The following is an 18,431-nucleotide window of genomic DNA, read 5'->3' as shown; positions in this document are numbered from 1 at the left end:
TAAGAAATATACTAGCCAAGGTAATCCAAACATTAAATTTATTGCTTAATGCCTGTGTTAGGATGCTTCTTTAGCATCTGAGACATTCTAATTAAATCTCTAAGTCTAATTCAAACTGTTACAGTACATTGAAAGGTAGAAACTATCACATCCTTACTTTTCATATGGCAAACAGCCAAGTACAGTAGATTTAGTTAATGTTGGATACGGACACCAGAAAAGATTTGGGCCATGTTGTAATATTGTATTATAAAATGTACCATGATTAGATTACTTATTATGGTTTTTAAACCCAAATTTTTCAAAAATTTCCATTTAAGATTTGTTTCCTTCAATCAGTTTTTATTAACAATATATTGTTTTGACTGACCAAGTAAAGCACAGCATTTGTACATTCAGTTGGAAGTAATGGCTTATACAGTATAAAGTTTTGGGCTACAACAGTGTTCCATGCTGAGACAGCACACATGTGAATGTCATACTGTAAACGAAGCTACAAAGACAACTTTGAGATGAAGTTAATTAAGTTATGCAATAATTTTTATTGGCAGCTGTTTTTTTCTCCAGAATATTACATGATGAAAAAGGTGTTGCACATTTTTCAGAATAGCCAGAACAGCATTTAAATTTTGTCTCTAAACCTTAAAATCAGTGACTGAATATTTTTTTAAAAATGTAAAAAATATGATCAATTTCCATTCCTATCTATAATACATATTTGTAATGTTCTGCTCCTTTGATAATCTATTTTACAGCAGTAAAACTGAAGATGTTTCTCAATGATGTTTTCAACTTTATTAAGGCACAACTTTCACAGTTGATTCCAAACCTTTTTAACCTTAGTCTTATTACTGCAAAATAACTAAAAACACAGATCCACACAAGTTAACTAAAACCTATGTAAGCCTTTTGTTCTAGGCAATGTGAAAAGAAAGATGTTTTTGTACTGTATATACAGTACAGTACAGAGTTTGTGGTGTATGTTCATTTTTTAAATAAAGAATTAAGGACTTTTTTTTAACTTGTAAGGAATGTAAAACATCGTCATTTGTCACTTGCTGAAGCTGATGGAATTTTTCATATTACATTTTCTGAAAATGTTATTTTCACTGCTGAGACTGGAAACCTCGAAGGAAAACGGATTGCTGGTGTTTGTGGACCAGAAGGTGGCTCTCTTCTCTCGGCACAATAATTTCCAAACCACTGCCCCTTAAAGGTGACTGGGGGGTCTCTGTGTTATGTCGACACACAGCGTCCGTTTGGGTTTATGACGCTGTTCCACCTATGTTAGGAGGTACTGCGTTATGGCACTTACTGTAGGTGCCTTGTCGGCTTTTTGCCATTCTCTGTCAGTTATAAGACATGCACAATAAAGAGCAGACGTCTGCGAAACCTGTCTGTCTCAGACCCTGGTTTTCCGCGGCTTCACGCTCTGCTGTTGGAAGTGCTGTCTGTCACGTAAGATGTTCAACTCCTGACTTCATGGTTAGGACTGCCTAACCGCTAAAAATTCCGAGACTCTATTCAAAAAGGTAAATATACTCCAAATAAACTCCATTTTCCTGTCTAAATTTAGCTCTGGGACAGAAAAATGTGGTCTACTAAAATGCAATGCATATATAGTAAAGATTCTACCTCCTATAAATGAGTGCTGCATTTCACTGGTAGATTGCAGGATTCTCCTCCTATACTGTATGTAAAGTGCGTTGGGATTCTTTGGGATGAAAAGTGGTTTATAAACATAATAAAAAGTCTTCCTATTAATATCTATACTTCTATATGATATGTACATAATACTCATGTATACAGTATATAGTAACAGATGCTTAACAGCTTTTAGAATTTTGCCCTTTTGATTTAGATATCTAGTGATCAGTTTTCACAGTTAATAAGAAAAGTATCTTATATGCTTATATTATACGACTAAAATGTGCCAGATTTTTAAAATATATTATTTATATTATTTTGTAAAAATAAAGATTTAAGGATTCACACCAAGCCTGTTCAATGAAAATGTTCCCAATAATACAGTATATTTTCAGTTAATGTTTTGACTGATGTATTTCATTTCAAACCACACAACTAGGCACTACTGTGTTTCATCATCTGTCAACCTTTTCTGTAATTCAGAGTAAGATTTATCTGTACAATTATTTGTTTTTTAAATATATATATAGTCCAGTAATAACCAGGATTATTTTACCTCATTACAGTTTCATACAGAACTTTGAAAACCAGATTGTAAAAGCAAATGGCCTCATCAACTTTGTAACTGTTGTAATGTAAATGACAAATTATTTCAGTACATAGTTATGCTATTTTATAATACAGGCAACTGAAGTGAATCCACTGTATTAATAATTAAATATTGTTTTTTTTTCTGCTGTTGAAATTACTCAGGTGAACAAATTTTAATGCTCACTCCTAAGTTCTATTAATGGCTATTACAATCTATCTAATTGTGTTAGGATTACAAAGATTTTAACACATCCAGTTATATTTGAAATCTGGTTACTAGGGGACATTATGTTACCAGGGGGCAATTTAAAGAATTTTATTTCTGATGTCTATCTGCGCAATTAGTTTTGAATTTCTCTCTGAAATTCAAATGATGGTCAAATAAAGGAGGAAACTGATAACTTAATAAACCCATAAGGACTTAGATTTTTTTTGTATTGTTATTGTTCACAGTCAAAACTCAATCAGCTTAAAAAAATGGAATTCTTTCACTGGAAATGGAAGAGATCAAGACATTTTATCCTGCATTTAACAGCAAGGCAGACGATTACTGCTGAAGTCCAGTAAACGAATGCTTGTAACTGTATGACGGGTTTTACTTGCACTATGTGATTGAAAATGAAATAAAAGTAAAACATTACATACAAAGTATATTGTCATTACATTACAGTCCCTCCAGCAATTGAGTCTATATTTTGCTGCTTGTGTTTGGAATGGGTTTTTTTTTAAGTTCGTAATTTCAGCAGGATTTCTAGCACTGCAGTTCTTTCTTTCCCTGCTGTGCTTTAATTATTCATCACCCATTTTTCCTTTAAGTAACCATTGGGCGCTAAGATGCCATTAGCCTCTAAAAATGCAACAAAAATAAATAACTAAATGTGTGTTTATACTCTTTCTTTAAAAGGGATTGAGGCGAATTCCTGTCCCTAGAGGTGAAAAGGGATTGACTTTTGCCCACATCAATGCATCATTCAGTGAAATTGCAGATTTCCCATCTTCAAGAAAAAAGACAGGCCCCTGAACAAAAGAAAACAAAACAGTTAAGATTTCAATTAAATGTTGCACAGCTCTGTTTCTAACTTTTTTTTACAGAGGTGTTATTAACACTACAGAAATAATAAACATTTTGACTGAATATTGCAGTCTTATCTTTACAGTAACAGAGTGTGAGAAATGGCTTTAGGAAAAGACTGCAATAGCAGCTGCCTGAAGCTAAAGAAAGACTCAAAGAATTGGAATATTCTGTAGGTATCTCGTGTATAATCACGTATTGTATACTTGAATAATTGTTTAGTATGCATTTTCACATGGGATTTACTCAATAAGTTTTGTGTACTGTATACTGTATGTGTCACTGAGTAGTATTTCAGACAAGGATTCCGAGAACCTGAAGCTGGTATTTAGTATTTTTAAGAAGAGTTACATTTGATTAACAAGTCTTGTGTGTATAATGAACAAAAGTTTTTTTAGTTTTAAATGAAGGTCAGAAAGTTTCCTGTACTGTAAAATTCAAGCCACTTCTTGGTGTTTTATGTATGAAGGTCTCCTGATCTTGCACAAAAGGTACAGTAGTTAATGCCATTAAAACAATTTATATTGTAAGGACACAATAAAACTGAATGTTATTTTATAGTGAAAACATAACAAGATTTATCAGGATAATATTTATTTTTCATAAAGACAGTGTCGCACAAGTTAATAAAGCACTTATCACCCAACCTAATTAAATGTGGATTCAGAGAAGTTCACAAATTTAGATCAGTAACTTCACACTCCAGTTTTAAATGTCAAGTTTCTCAGAGAAAAATCGAGAGACACGAGCTGACTGAGAACTGAGCTGTGTAGTTATGGTTGAATTCAATGATTAGCCTGACAAATAAGCATATGGAAATCATATTCGCTCATGTTCCTCTTTTTAGTAGATCCAAACAACAGAGTGATACTGGGATATCAGCAGACACAAGAATGGAACGTTACCTTTGTACTGTACCTGGAATCTGAGATGCAAAAAGCTGAAAAACAATACAATAATAAAATATGTATATTCCAATTATTTGACAAACCTGTATCCTGAGTCCTGTCAGACAAGAGATCTGGACATCAGAGTGGCTGGGAAGATTAGACCCAGTGACATAGTCAGGTCCCACCAATCCACTGAGGGGTTCTTCTTTAATCCTGTTGAGCAAAATGTCATACACTTCTCTTTGGGCATCAGATGGAGGTGTATAGGGTACGTCCTCTAGAGACCTAATGAAGCAAAGGAAAAAAGCCTGAATGCATAAAAAAGGCATGCCTGCCCTGAAAACAAATTTGTGTTGTTCTACGCGATGCATTCAGTTTCAGTTTACTGTACATGCAACTGATGTTGGGCTCTGAACTGCTGGGACCCCTGTCAGGAACAAGCAGCTTTCTGATTATAGATGGATAACAATCATAATTGGTAACCAAAAGGTATATTTTACTTATTCAATAAAGTATCTGTAGTTTTTTTCTGTTGCCCTTAATTTTTAATCGCTGTATGGCACATTGAGGTATTATAGTGGAGGTCTTGTGTCTTGAATTAAGATGCTTTTATTATCCTCAAGTCATGTGGAGACTATTCTTGGTTTTCAGGTTGAGTTGAAGATGAAAGCTCATTTTCTTGATGGAAAAAAGAGACTGGATTAGTGAACAGAATTTGAGAGGTGTGTCTGGAAGAAAATATTGATTTAAGGGTTGGCTTACTTGTTTAAAGACTGTGTGCATGCCCTCCAAGCATCCAGCTCCACTGAGAGCTGCTCGATTTTCAGAGGGACAGACACTTCACGCCTTTTCATCAGCTGGCTGAAAAAAGGAACAAAGGCCACTGCAGTCTAAACAGAAAAAAATAAGCCAAAAAGAAATGCAGAGTATAACAATGGTAAAGTCTATTTCACAGCACAGTGCCTCATCAGGCTAGAGCCCAGGATGGCAGTCTGACCCAGGGTTATGTCTGCTGTGAGCCACTGTGGAAACTGCAACATATCAAATGACAACTGGCTCTGCTTGGGGGTATCTTGGAGGAATACATGCATGGTCCTCATTCTCCTGGTATGCAAAGTTATTCATAAAAACTACTGTTATACCCTGGTGGTAAAGGCTGTGGCCAGCCTGTTGTTGTTTCTAATTCATAAACAGCATTTACTAGCATGCTAGTTGCATTACCTGGTAGGAAGACAATACTATTAGATCATCTTTTCTTTTTGTTTCCAAAAAAATGGCTGATAAATGCTAGCATGGGGAACTGATGGCAGCACGCAGATCACAGGTGCTTTGTTAGGACACCAGCAATTACTAGTGCATTTTAATCATGTGAATTGCATCAGTGATGTACAATATTGTAAAATCTGTGAGCAATTACATTGCTGAGGGTATTGTACAGTAGGTAAAAATCAGTTTGACTGAGGGAGTTACTGTAGCTCTGATTCTCAACCGAACAGGCAAGGTGGACTGAACACTCTCCTCTTGTTTTTAAATTTTCTTTTGCTTTTAAGCTTTAACACATAGGGTCACTTAGAAGCATTTTTTCTTCTGTATATAAAACTATCATGTCCGGTGTGTACCACTGAGTTACTGTAACATCCTGCTAAAAATTTCTCATTTCTTTCTTTCTGTGTATGCCAAAAACAATGAAGAAAGCCGTTATTTCTGTCTCTACAACGAACAAGGATAATTAGAGTGTTACTCACAATTTGTTTTAATCATGTGAATTATGTTCTTAAACAGATCATTTTAACTTCCTGTAGTTTTGTGTCATGTTTGTGTCATGAACTCTACAAGTCATTTCCACAGTGCACTTTACCATCATCTCTGCCATCAGACAAGACTTACATTATCCAGATGGTGGTTTTATGAATGACATGAAAAAACATCCACAGTGTTTTAATGAGTCAATATGGAAATTACATCTGTTTTTATGAATGGGCTGCAGCCAAACATTTAAAGATTATAAAATACTATTACTTGTATAATACACTTAATTCAGGAGTGCTTTTTCTTACATGACATGTGGGTACTTTTAAAGTGCTTTATACTCACCTTGTATACTCATAAAGTGCAGGAACAATACTGTAATACTGTCTTCTGATTGCCAGTAAAGCACCAATGTAACCACACAGTATTAGCAGCTCGTTACGGTCCCTAAAAAGAAGAAGGAGAAAGAACAATATAGCGGGAAACAGCCCAACCTGGTTAACACATGTTTAATGATCCTTTGCTTACTTACTCACTACACTTGTGGAGCACAAGCCGGTCAGTACGAATGTAGCTAAGAAGGTCAAGAATGGGGTAAACTGAGTCCAGGGTCCAGTCAGAGCTGCTTATTTGATCTATTGAGTGAGAGAATGAAGGAAAGAAAGAACATTTGTAAATGTATGTAAGCTGACAATGGGTTTGCGATAGATCATATTTTCTGTGCTGTCACTGTATCTCCACATTTGCTTGGAAATAAGCAAACAGTAGTCAGTCAATCCTTTGTACTGATCTTCTGTTCCACTGGAGGTTTTCTTGCTGATTTGAACAAGCTAGGAATAGACCTGACTTAATTCAAAGCTGTGATGTGAACTATATGTCCAATACCTAGTTTCTCAAACCGCTTCTGACAGACTGATAGATATATATACAGTATATACAGGTGTGAAAAGCAGCTTTTCTTGCCCCTGCAGAGATTAAATCTCAGTCTCTAGACAGAAAACCAAATCCTCTGCTTTGGCAAACGTCCTGCTCTATCTAGATTTCAGAGGAGCATGTTTCTTCTGTAGCTTGCTCTGAGCACGGAGACCTATTTTGTATCTGTCCCCATAAAAATGCATTTTTATCTTCAGTTTCACAAACAGAAAAGCATGTTCAAGGACAACCTGTTTACAAGGATTTGACCATCACAAGCATCTTGTGACTGTTATTTTGAACAAATAATACAAGCCATGACTAACACTGGGATTAGTAGTGTTAATATTATACTGTAGTAATCATGTTAACAGAAAAAACAAATAGCTTGAAAACACATGTAACAAGGAAGGTAACTTAAAAGAAGTTTAAGTTACTCCTTGGCAAATGTACATCTGGCTAATACAATGACCCCTACAATGTATCACAATGTGCCTGTCACATGCAGTCTATTAAATGTCTTAGCACACAATCTTCATTCTTAAAAGAAATGTTTGGAATTTATGCCACGCTTATATAATTCCTCTTTCAGACATGTTCAAAAAGATACTGTACATACAGTACCTTTAACAAACTGAATGCCAATTGGAAGGGCTTTTTCAGGCTGTGGGCTCAGAAGATGGTATTTGACAGCCTGGAAGATTTCTCCATCACTGTATGCTGTTTCTGCCAATTCCACACTTTCTTCTAAACTTGGCAGATTACACTAAAAGGTGAAAAAATGTTATTGGTAAAAATAATGTAAAACCTCTTTTTTTACATTTTTGTAATAAGCACTAGCTATGTCCTAAGCCCAGGTAAAATAATGATAAAGTATTTAAAACCAAACAATACCTACTGTACAATATGTATTTTGCTTCCTTTTTAGGTTATTGATAATTGTGTGTTAACAGGTGGATCTACAGTATTTGATCCATCAGAACATGTGACATAGAAAAGAACTGCACATCAAATTTAGTTTTTCTAATTTAAGAACAAAACACTCATTTATTCATGAAATAAGCAGGGTTAAGCTTGCCACTAAGGTTAGGGCTGGATGTATGGTTGGGGTTAGGTATCATGTAAACATTAGATTCTGGGCCAACTCAAAGGCTGTTAAAAACAAGAATTAAAATAGAGTTCAAAACTATTCAGAAACATCAGTGTTTGACAAAGCCCTAATTTAGGCCAATTGATTCATTTCCACTTACTGTGCATGGCCGAGCTTTTCAAAGTTTGAGCAAATACTTTTGGTTCACAGCTACACAATTAACATCACTTACTTTCTCATGTAGATCATTAATTTCTGCAGAGCTTCCTGGGTAGAAAGCACAGAGCTTGACTAATAAGATTTCATTTTCTGGAATCATTTGTAGTAAACTGGCAGCTAAGTCCCTGAACAGAAAGGCAAATGTCATGAAGTTAGTTTCAGTACAGTACAGTACAGTTAAGTTCTTTGAGGTTGCCTTACCATGCTCTAAAAAAGTGCTTTATAATAAATGTTCATTTATTATATATAAAGGCATTAAATGATGATGATTAAATCATGATGGGTCAGTTGCAATCTACATGTGAATTTAGCATACGAGCTGTGCACTAGCACCAATACTTTCTCTATGATCATCACACAGCTGAGCAGCTGTATACTAATGCAGTACTAAATCCAACAAACAAAAAACATTGTCTTCTCTCGTTGTCCTGATTGCCCAGCAGCTTGCCCAGCACAGGATTAAAGTGTCAAATGTGCAGTAAGTGCAGAGCTGACTGAAACCCTTGTGGATTTTATGTGGAGCACAACGGTACTTTAAATTCATACTGTACTCAGTACTCAAATCTAACAATTATAAAACAAAGACCTGTGCGAACGAGAAAATAAATGAATGTATTTGGAAACAAGTGTTGCAGTCAAGCAAATTGTTTTGAAAACTCTCCTGTTAAGATGTTAATTCCTGAAATGTATATAAAATAAAATACAGTCTCGAAATTAAATTCCGCATAAGTATTTTTAAATGTTAGAAACAGTATGATGTTATAAATGGCTGGTATGGCTTGAATGGGATTACTACATTCTTGTTAGATGCAGACAACAACATGAACTTCTCAATTAAAAATACACCACATGCATTAGTCATCTATTCTTTTCCAGCACGCATTAATAAAATACCTGTTTCCAACAGATGGAAAGCTAAAAAGAAAATGAACATAATGAACACCAAAAATGTATTTTCAACACAATGAAAAGTGAAAAAAAAAGTTATGAAAGTGACAGCAAAGAATGATCCACACTGGAAACACCCTGTTATTTAAGAGTAAAAGTTATTTTATGAGAATTCGTAAAATTGTTTATTGTTTTTTTAAAACAAACCGTTTCCCTTTTATGCACTGAGTATATGATTCAGCATTTAACCACTTTACATTGCTAATATACTGTATGACTGACAATGAAAGCATTTTAAAAGAAAAAATTGTATAAAAATCCAACAAAATGACATTTATTTTTTTATCTTACTAACATGATGATCTGCAGTATATTGTACAGTTCATTGTTTGGGGAAAATAAGTTGTCATAAAAAGCTTTTCCTTCTGATAAGCGGTTAGAAACAACCAGTGCCCTTCTTATTGAATGAACAAAGCTGCTACAAAGCACAAGGCTCTTACCATGTAATGGCTGTCATGTACTTCCTTGCAAGTAGTTCCAGGACATAATGTGTTGCCTGTGCTGCATCTTCGCCAAGCACAGTTCCCACACACACAGCTAGTTCCAGCTCGTTGCCACGGATCAGACTGGCCATCGCCAACTTTATCAAAAGAGGAGAGATTTTCTTGAAAGACCTGCTTGCATTTGCACACTCTACAACATGCCCAGTTCTAAAGGGCAACAGGTTAAATCGTCTCAGAATGTCCTGGTGAATACATAGTAGTCTCACTATGCAGGCTCACTTTAATATACTGTACAGGATAGTACAGAAGGCAGAAATTTGGTGATCTAATATACAGTACAATTACCCTGCTAAGCAAGGACTATATATTTTTGATACATTGTTGGACAAATACTGAAAATGAATTAAAAAATATCAGATTAGTTAGATGCATGTGAGTGACTCTAAATGCACCAATCACTTGAGTGATTGGTGAATTTATATTTATTCAATAACTGGTTTATTTTAGACATTGCTTTTGAATTCTCCCAAGCACCCATGTCAATTAAAAAAAAAAGGAAGCTTCCTAATTACTGATGGGAAGTGATACACTCCATCTTAGCCTCAAAACACTATCAGGGATATCCGAACTGAACTTTGTCTGGATGTCTGTTACAATACCAGCAGTATTGAGCTGCTTTAACTCATCCTGAAAAAACTGTCATGTCAGACACAGTCTATGAGAATATGTTTTTTCTTAAAAGCATTGTTTCCAATTCACACATTTTTAAAAACTGTCTAAGGTGAAATACACAGACTCATTTTTTCATGAAAGAGTTTCTATAACTAGAATGAACTGGATGGGCAGTCTTCATACAACTTCAATCACTGACACAATGAATTCATAAAATGTTCATTAGCTACTGTACATCTTTTAGTGAATTAAAATGTTGTGTGATCCAATATCAATTTGGCGGACTCAGAGGATAGGTATAGTATGAAATAAATTTACCTCAGTATTATCTACTGCCAAGTGACAGCATGCAGCCAAGACCGCTCGCCCGTCTTGGAAATACCATTCTGCAAGCTCTTTGCTAACTCGATGTAACAATCTGAAACACATGAGGGCTCCTTCAGAACCAGCATCTCATATTTTATACACAGACAGTATAAGGGCAGTCACATGAAAAAATTCTGTTTCCAATACATTTGTTTTATCCTTCATAATTTGAAATAAATCCTCTTCATATACTCAAATTTGCTATTTTGTATTACATCTTATACAGTATATTGCATGTACTGTACAGTATAAAACGTTTAGCTATAAAAAACACGAAACGTACCCATTGTATGTTTCCATGTTGCTATCATCTGTGTTGGGAGAGTGATTTACAGAAGAGATTTGTGGTACATGAATGTTTCCTTCGCAGGCTGCCTATTTGTTAAAAAAAATCAAATATTAATAAACCATAACAGCAAACTGATATTTTATAGTTAGATTACTGAAAACTATCCATAGGTCACCAATTTGAAAATGGCGAAATAGAGCAAAAGCTGTGAGTTCAACACACTAAATCAGTAGTACAGAAGATGAAAATGGGTTTATGAAATGTAAACTTTTGCTGAAACTCCAAAAGCAAAAGAACGCATTTTATACTATTTTAGGATTTTTTTTGTCACTGAAGTTGGTGTTTGGTATGATCGTGCTCATAACTACAGTATATCAATTCTACCTGAGCAACAAGCAATGCTTCCTGAAGTTGTCCTCTTGAAGTAAAAAAATTGACCAGTTTCTTCACATCACCTGTGGCAATGCAGTATGGTATAACATCATCATTTTCCTCCTGTATTAACTGGTCAGCTCTCCTATGTAAACAACAAGCATGTTAAAGTGTGTAATACATATGCACATACAGTAGATTCATATGTTTTAATATATTAAAAATACCTTTGCATAAGTTTTTTCCAGTATTTCATAGACACACCAGGAGCCACAGACAGAGCTTTGTCCCACTACAACAAAATATTTCACAATAAAATATTAATATATTTTCAAGAACAGTTTTTTCATATGAAACAAACAGAAAAATATTGGCTTTATGTGTTGCTACGTTTGTTTTTACTTTTTGTTTTTTGTTGCTTATTTGTAGTTTTACAGATTTACAGCCTTTACTGCTCTTTACTACAGTGAATATGTAGTAAAAGAACACACATATTCACACATTTCATTTCTCATGTGTCTAAGTATTGGGACTCATAACCACAGTCCTTCTGTAAACTCTTTTTTTCTTTTTTTTAAATTTGAAATTAGGCAGAACAACTATCTAACAACTACTGTAATAAAGAAGAAATAATACCCCAGAAAGAAAATACTGCATCTTATACAGTATGTATATTCCCATACTAAAGTCTTGTATCACTGAAACTATAGCTAAATATTTGTAAGACTAAGTAAGAGTCATACATAATGGTTATACTGTCATAAAGGGAAAAGAGCACATTGAATTTTGCCCTCAGAATTCAGTCATCGTGTTCAGCACGTTTACAGTACTGTACCTCTCCGAGCTCCACCATGAGTTCACAGTATCGCTGAATCTGGCCTAATCTCAGGTGAATTTCAGCTGCCTCCTTAAGCCTCTCTTCTTTGCTAGGTGCTCCAATACCACCTCCAAATTTGGACATTTTTACTATGGTTAGCTCCTGGGCTTCTGACTGGAGAGAAATATAAACAAAAAGTTATACAGTACCACCTACAGTACATACACCGTTCTTACACAGAACATTCATATTGCCCATCACTGGTATCACGTGTTCATGTTTATGGTTAGTGCCAAAATATCACAATCCCCCGCCTAATAAGGTTTCTTTGAGAAGCAGGAACAGCTAGAGTCTCACCCTATTTTTATGATTCTTCTGGCAGGTGGATTTTGATAACGTTGACAGTGCATAGGATGGGATTGAACAGAGTTTCAATTGAAATAAACTGGGATTGTTCTCGCTAAGAGAGATGATGCTGACCTGTCCCATTTTCCTCAAGCTAACCACTAATATACATTACAGAATCAAACACATAGAAATGGTGTATGCGATCACTAGACCTAGTCTTTACAGAGCCATTAGTCTTAATAAAACACAAAGTGTTTGAGTCAAATTACATAATACTGTATACTTTATAAATTGTCTTGATAAACTATTTAGTTCATATGATCCGCAGGTACAACAAATTATTCTCCTGAGCTACATGCAGCTACACAACTGGAGTTTCACATCATACGAAACTGTTCATTACAAACAAAAACAAAGGAAAAAGGCAGCAGGCAAAGTTGATGTGACTCCATTAGGAACAAAAGTAAATGAATCGCTCTGATCCTGTCCAAATCTTCTGATGCCAGTTGAAGTCAGGGGTCAATACCGTACAGTCAGCCAAGATTTTATTCATTCCCAAGAATGCTTCTCTGTGTGTTTTTACTCACAGTTTTAAATCTAACCAAATGCTTCATGTGCATGATGCCTTTGCAGTAGTTCTGAGGAAGCAGACTGTCATCCTGGCCTTTGATCACAGCAACGAGGTCCCAGAGGTTTTTACTTCCACCTGGTGGCTATTCAATTAAAAAGGCAAAAACAAAAATGAAAATGACTAACCTAGAATTACAGAACTACAGTAAAAGACTGAATTATTTTTTCAGACAGGCTTTCAAGAACTCAAGCTATTGGAGGTTAGTTCTCAAAGTTATGTTTTTCTTCACAAAGCCATATCTGCCACAGTGATAGAAATTCATATGGGCTCAGGCTCCTTAAACGTTCTCTTTCACAATCTGTTATTGTGATGTACAGTATAAGCACTCATACAACCTGGTTTAGGAAAATGCCTGTCACAATAAACACAGTTGACACATATAATCATAAAGTGGGTAATCATAAAGTACATAAAGTACTAGTACTAGAGCCATCCACTTGGATTCATGAACTCATAAATTACTAACATCATGAGAACTAGGAAAGTTACTAAGGCCCAAATTAGTGGGTGAGTAGAAAAGAGCTGAGCTGGGATGAAAATGTGCTGGAATAACCTTCCAGGACACCACTGTCTCCAAGGATCATCTTCTGTCAATTAAATTTGCCATCAGCCATCAGGGTTTTTAATCTGTGATTAAAGACTAGGTCAATTCTAAATTAATTCATGCCAAAGTTTTAGTATGCCAAACTATTTACTTTTGCTTGTTCTTGATCTGAAGGATAATGAAAATTTGATACGGTATTTTCAAGGATTTTGCAGAAATGGGCAGTTTATCTGGTATGTACTGTACAGTATCTACAGCAAAAGTAAGAACATATTTGTGTTTTCTCCTCCTCGACTGTACTGTATGTGGCAATAGCTCTCATACGTTTTGCATTGCTTTTACCATAACAAAAGAAAATCTTAACATTTATTGGCATGCAGAGTTATCGGAGAAGTGTCAAATAAACCTGTTAATTAACAAAATACTTACAGAAAAACATTCAGAAAACCATCTCAGTTTCTTTACCCGACTGTTGCTTGTGAGTTTATCCAACTCTTGTTTGATATCTCTAGAAACTTTGCCACAGAGAAGTGGTTGTGCACCAGGTACCATTGCCCGATCTGTATGGAAAAAATAAATAGTATACTTGAGCTGCATAGAACTTGTATAGTTGTTTAAAAAGCTAGATAGAAGTTGCTTAAGGGAATGTCTTTTCATTCTTGAACCCTTCTTGAACACAGAAGACTAAATGGGGATCTGATACACGTTCAGAATCCACAAAGGCATTGATAAAGTCAGGCCAGCTGACTTCTTCACTTTCAACAGTGAATCATGGACCAGAGGATACAAGCTGAAACTAATGTACTGTACAGCATGTGGAAGTGCATTCAAAACTGAGGAACAGAGTTGCTTTTTTCCGCAAAGGGTTCTGTGTCAGTGGAAGATGTGACCTAGCCATGTACCTGATAGTGCTACACTGGCTTCCTTCAAGAAATGAGTGGATGGAGATCTTTGGATCAGTTAACTACTAGCTACCAAACTGGCTAGACGTGACAGCTCTCCTCGTATTGTTTGTATCTGTTCTTATGTACCTATGAAGTTAGGGCGATAACATAAGGGATCCAGTTCCAGAAAGTCGTGAGCAAAAATGAATGTTGAAACTCACCAGTATTACCAATTATCTCGTCCCAGTTGTGGTCAGCTAAAATGTTGACCAGAAGAGGAGCAATAAGAGGAGTTAGTGACCAGAGTCTCACAGTGGAATCCCGAGAGCACGATGCCATTGTAAACGGACGACTTGAGTGGCAGGTTAGACCTACGGTCAGCAGGAGAGAAATAAAAATAAATTATATTCCCTTCCAATAGAAAAACACCCAGCATTTAGATATGGGTAATGGTCAAAATGGAAATTCAGAGGGACAGGCATGAAACCACAAAAAGTGGTGAGATGCGTGAGAAATAACAGAGCAGAAAAGTAAGTACAGTGTCACTCTGGATTAATGAGCAGTCACATACAGTAAAGAGCACTGTGTACAGAAAGTGCAGGCAGTTGCCGGTTATGGGCCGGAGTGTATTAGAAAAGTTTAGAATCATAACTATTGAAAGCGGAACATGTTTGTTCTGCTTTGCAAGTAATAATAAGGTTGCTTTTATTATCAGTACGATTTTTTTAACATACTAGTGGTGCTTTCAGATGAAATGTTCTTAAAAGTGACAGTATACCAGGTATATATTTCAAGCACTGTGTATTGTAATATCTGAAGTACAACCATGAATATAAATCTCTTCCTAATATCAATTTCTGATATCATACCTGTTCATGTACCATGTGAACACCATGTGTAAGTACGAATTAGTTAAATCAAGATAAAAACAGTACACTTGCTTCTATACTCCATTCTCAAAATTCATGCTGCATGCACTGATCATTTTGAAACAGTTCTTGTATTTTAATCTTTAATGATAAATTTTTCTATATTACCATACACATCTGCACCATGATCATACACAGTGTCCAGGCAGGTTCCATCTCTTGTATCCCATACACGGATGGTGTAATCCCAGCTTCCAGAAATCAGAAGATAAGGAACTTCAGTGTTCCACATGAGCCCCCTCACTGGTGCAGTATGTCCGCTTAAAACATTAATACAGGCATCCTGTGTGTAATCCCATATCCGCACAGTGCTATGAAAAAAAGTCAACGTATGAAAATTTAATTTAATTGAACCGCAAAAAAAAATGTTTTTCCAAAGCAACACATGCAGACAGATAACTGTACACAGACCCACCCACAAAAAAGTGAAATACCTGCAACCTGAGTGTTATATTGCATAATATCATATTAAAAATGTTCAATTCGATCAATATCCCCTATGTCAGCTGGGTTAATCTCAAAAGGCTGCAATGATCTTTCTGATTTTGAAATCTAGCATTAAACTGTACATTTTCTGATTGTTATCTGTATTGTTTTTATAAGATTAAGTAAACAAAATAAAATGATGTACATTAATACATTCTAGGCTTGCTAACTTGCTAACACAGCCAATCAGATGTTAAAGGAGCATATTAACAATGCACCTGATGAGACAGCCACATTCATATACTGTAGCTATGAATTATTTCAAATTTAGCTTCTATACACAAAAATGAAAATTGGAGATGTGAATAAACAGGAAACCGAGATGTTAGTAATAATGTGTCATATTCCTATGAGACTATAATCAAGACTTTAAGACTTATAATGAACACTGACTAAATCTGCACTAGCATTTTTAAAAAATGCACATAATTCTTTCTAATGACCTGAGACTGGTTCTGTCCTTAGCACATTTAAAGGATTGAAAATCCTATTTGTATCAGACATGCCATTAATTTTTTATTTAAAAAAATCCCCTTAGTATTTTAATTAGAGATCCACAATGCATTTTGTGATTTCTGCATGATGAATAGCTCACTCATATGTAATTTCCTCAGATACGTCTTTTCCTTTGGTATGTGTAAAAAAACATACAGGATGAGCAACACCCTCTAAAGAGACTTACACAGACATATAAAAAAGTATTTTCTTGCATTTTGGTAATGATTTAATTTTGGATGGATTTGGTCATTAAGGGAGGTTTGCACTAATTATGAAAGTGTTAATTATTAATTGAAACATTTGAAATACTTAATTAAGAGCTTCATGTGCTTCTTTGAAAACCTCTAGATATTATGTGTTCATACACATTCAAGGCTTTCACTTTCAAATGTGCTGCTCAAAGTTGCTGTTGGCTTTTCCCTGGATCGTGGTTGAACTCTCAGGTGGTATAAGCAATGTAATTGCATGGTGTTTCGCCTTGGTGAGCCCATCGGTTATTAGTGGATCCGATACAAACTGAACTTCTGAGTTTAAATTACAACAAATCATTGTAAGAATCATCACTATGCAAGAATTACTCATGTTTGCAAATTTTACATTAATCACAGGAAGGCTATTGCTACAGAAGAAATTTACCCATCATCAGAGCCACTGCAAAGAATCCCTTCCCTCAGTGGAGACCACCGAACGTGGAACACTTTAGCAGTGTGTCCAGTGAACACCTTCAGCGGCTGGTCAGAGCTGGTGGCTAAATAATACACCCGAACGTTTTTGTCCTCGCAGCCAGTGGCAATCATGTCTCTTTAAATCAAGAACAGAAAACACAAGAATTTCTATCAGTTGACTGTAACGTTCTTTCGCTTTCCTGCTAACATAACATAATATGGTGAGAGGGAATAAAAATGCAAAGATATCCTCTAATGGAAAGTAATGCAATGAATCATCTGGTAATTTCTGAGACCAATCTGGATTTTTTTTTTAAATGGAAGGAATCTCTTCAAGAGTGGGAAAAGATTGCTTGTCAGGGCTGTTTCTGAATTGGCGATGAATGTTCCACAAAAGCAATGATGCACAGATTTCGTTTAATGTCACGTGGTGAAAGGAAAGCCCTGATGCATTTGCACTGTGTACATCCCAGCTCCAGAGTAACGATGCATTAACACATCCTGCCATTCACTTTAAAAAGATGTTAACAATGATTTGCAGGGAAAAATTGGGCACTTTGAATTGTGAGTGCTGAAATGCTGCAGCAATTGACAGCACTTTGTCTACGATATTTGCCTGTTGAAACTACTGTAGTTAGGATAACTAGTAGACCATTAATGATCATTCTTGCCCTCATACCCCAAGTGTCACCACAGCAAGACTGGAACATTTGCTTCACATTTTGCCACTGATTTTAAACAGGCCAATTAGTGATAGAACACTATCAGTCTGGCAGGCTGTGATCTACAGCACTGAAGGCTGTATTAAGGCCAGCCCATACTCATTAACACCAACTTGCATGGCAATGCTGGGCAGAAAAATGGAAATAACCTTGGTCAAGGGATGCTGTCATTTCCTCTGAAAAACGTTTTAATGTTTTAATGGGAGCTGCTGACTGTCAGCTCTGTGCTTACCAATGCCTGGTAACCCAATTTGCAAAGACTGTGCAATTGAACAAGATCAGTTTGGTGAAGGAGAAAGGAGATTGTGGAGTGCAATTAACTCTCAGTTTTGTTCAGAACTTGCCAAGCAAGGTAGTGTGAGACATATTTGGGTTAACATGTTCAGTGTTCAGTGTGTGGTAATTTGTTTGTAGCGAGTGAAGTTGTATTTACTCTCTGACCCAGGGAAAAGTGTGGTCTGGGCGGTTGAGGAGAGAATGCAGGCTCGCGCTGTGTCCGTAAGTCTTTTTCTTCTTCTTGCTTGGTCGGCTGGTTTGTTTTTGTTTTTATCAATAAAGTTTGATAATCGGCCAGTGAAAGCTCTGTTTTCCTTCACATGAATGCCTAAAACCCTACTGTATACCGAAGCCAGGATTTTACAGTAGCT

General features: G+C 35.8%; 1 protein-coding gene across 6 annotated transcripts in view; it reads right to left on the bottom strand.

The window, feature by feature from the left end:
* Positions 1 to 21: 21 nt before the first annotated feature.
* wdr17 (WD repeat domain 17) overlaps positions 22 to 18,431 on the bottom strand; it is a 42,149-nt gene continuing 23,739 nt past the window's right edge. For 3 of the 6 annotated variants that reach the window (XM_015345940.2, XM_015345941.2, XM_015345939.2), the window contains 19 exons: positions 17,034 to 17,198; positions 15,522 to 15,724; positions 14,706 to 14,855; positions 14,030 to 14,160; positions 13,013 to 13,138; positions 12,096 to 12,251; positions 11,488 to 11,552; positions 11,273 to 11,405; positions 10,883 to 10,974; positions 10,552 to 10,651; positions 9,559 to 9,698; positions 9,065 to 9,085; positions 8,184 to 8,295; positions 7,486 to 7,627; positions 6,482 to 6,584; positions 6,295 to 6,396; positions 4,963 to 5,061; positions 4,302 to 4,485; positions 22 to 3,255 (listed from right to left, as the gene is read on the bottom strand). In XM_015345940.2, coding sequence (XP_015201426.1) covers positions 3,136 to 3,255; positions 4,302 to 4,485; positions 4,963 to 5,061; positions 6,295 to 6,396; positions 6,482 to 6,584; positions 7,486 to 7,627; positions 8,184 to 8,295; positions 9,065 to 9,085; positions 9,559 to 9,698; positions 10,552 to 10,651; positions 10,883 to 10,974; positions 11,273 to 11,405; positions 11,488 to 11,552; positions 12,096 to 12,251; positions 13,013 to 13,138; positions 14,030 to 14,160; positions 14,706 to 14,855; positions 15,522 to 15,724; positions 17,034 to 17,198 — 2,344 coding nt within the window. In that variant the 3' untranslated portion in view covers positions 22 to 3,135. Of the gene's footprint in view, positions 3,256 to 4,301; positions 4,486 to 4,962; positions 5,091 to 6,294; positions 6,397 to 6,481; positions 6,585 to 7,485; positions 8,296 to 9,064; positions 9,086 to 9,558; positions 9,699 to 10,551; positions 10,652 to 10,882; positions 10,975 to 11,272; positions 11,406 to 11,487; positions 11,553 to 12,095; positions 12,252 to 13,012; positions 13,139 to 14,029; positions 14,161 to 14,705; positions 14,856 to 15,521; positions 15,725 to 17,033; positions 17,199 to 18,431 lie in introns of those variants that run through there. The other 3 variants (XM_006629961.3, XM_015345942.2, XM_069192858.1) reach the window with 3 other exon arrangements.

The sequence above is a fragment of the Lepisosteus oculatus genome, chromosome 1, assembly GCF_040954835.1.
Source record: "Lepisosteus oculatus isolate fLepOcu1 chromosome 1, fLepOcu1.hap2, whole genome shotgun sequence".
In the NCBI taxonomy this organism is placed as follows: domain Eukaryota; kingdom Metazoa; phylum Chordata; class Actinopteri; order Semionotiformes; family Lepisosteidae; genus Lepisosteus; species Lepisosteus oculatus.
The sequence above is the reverse complement of the archived record's forward strand: the minus strand, read 5'-3'. Positions and strand labels throughout refer to the sequence as shown.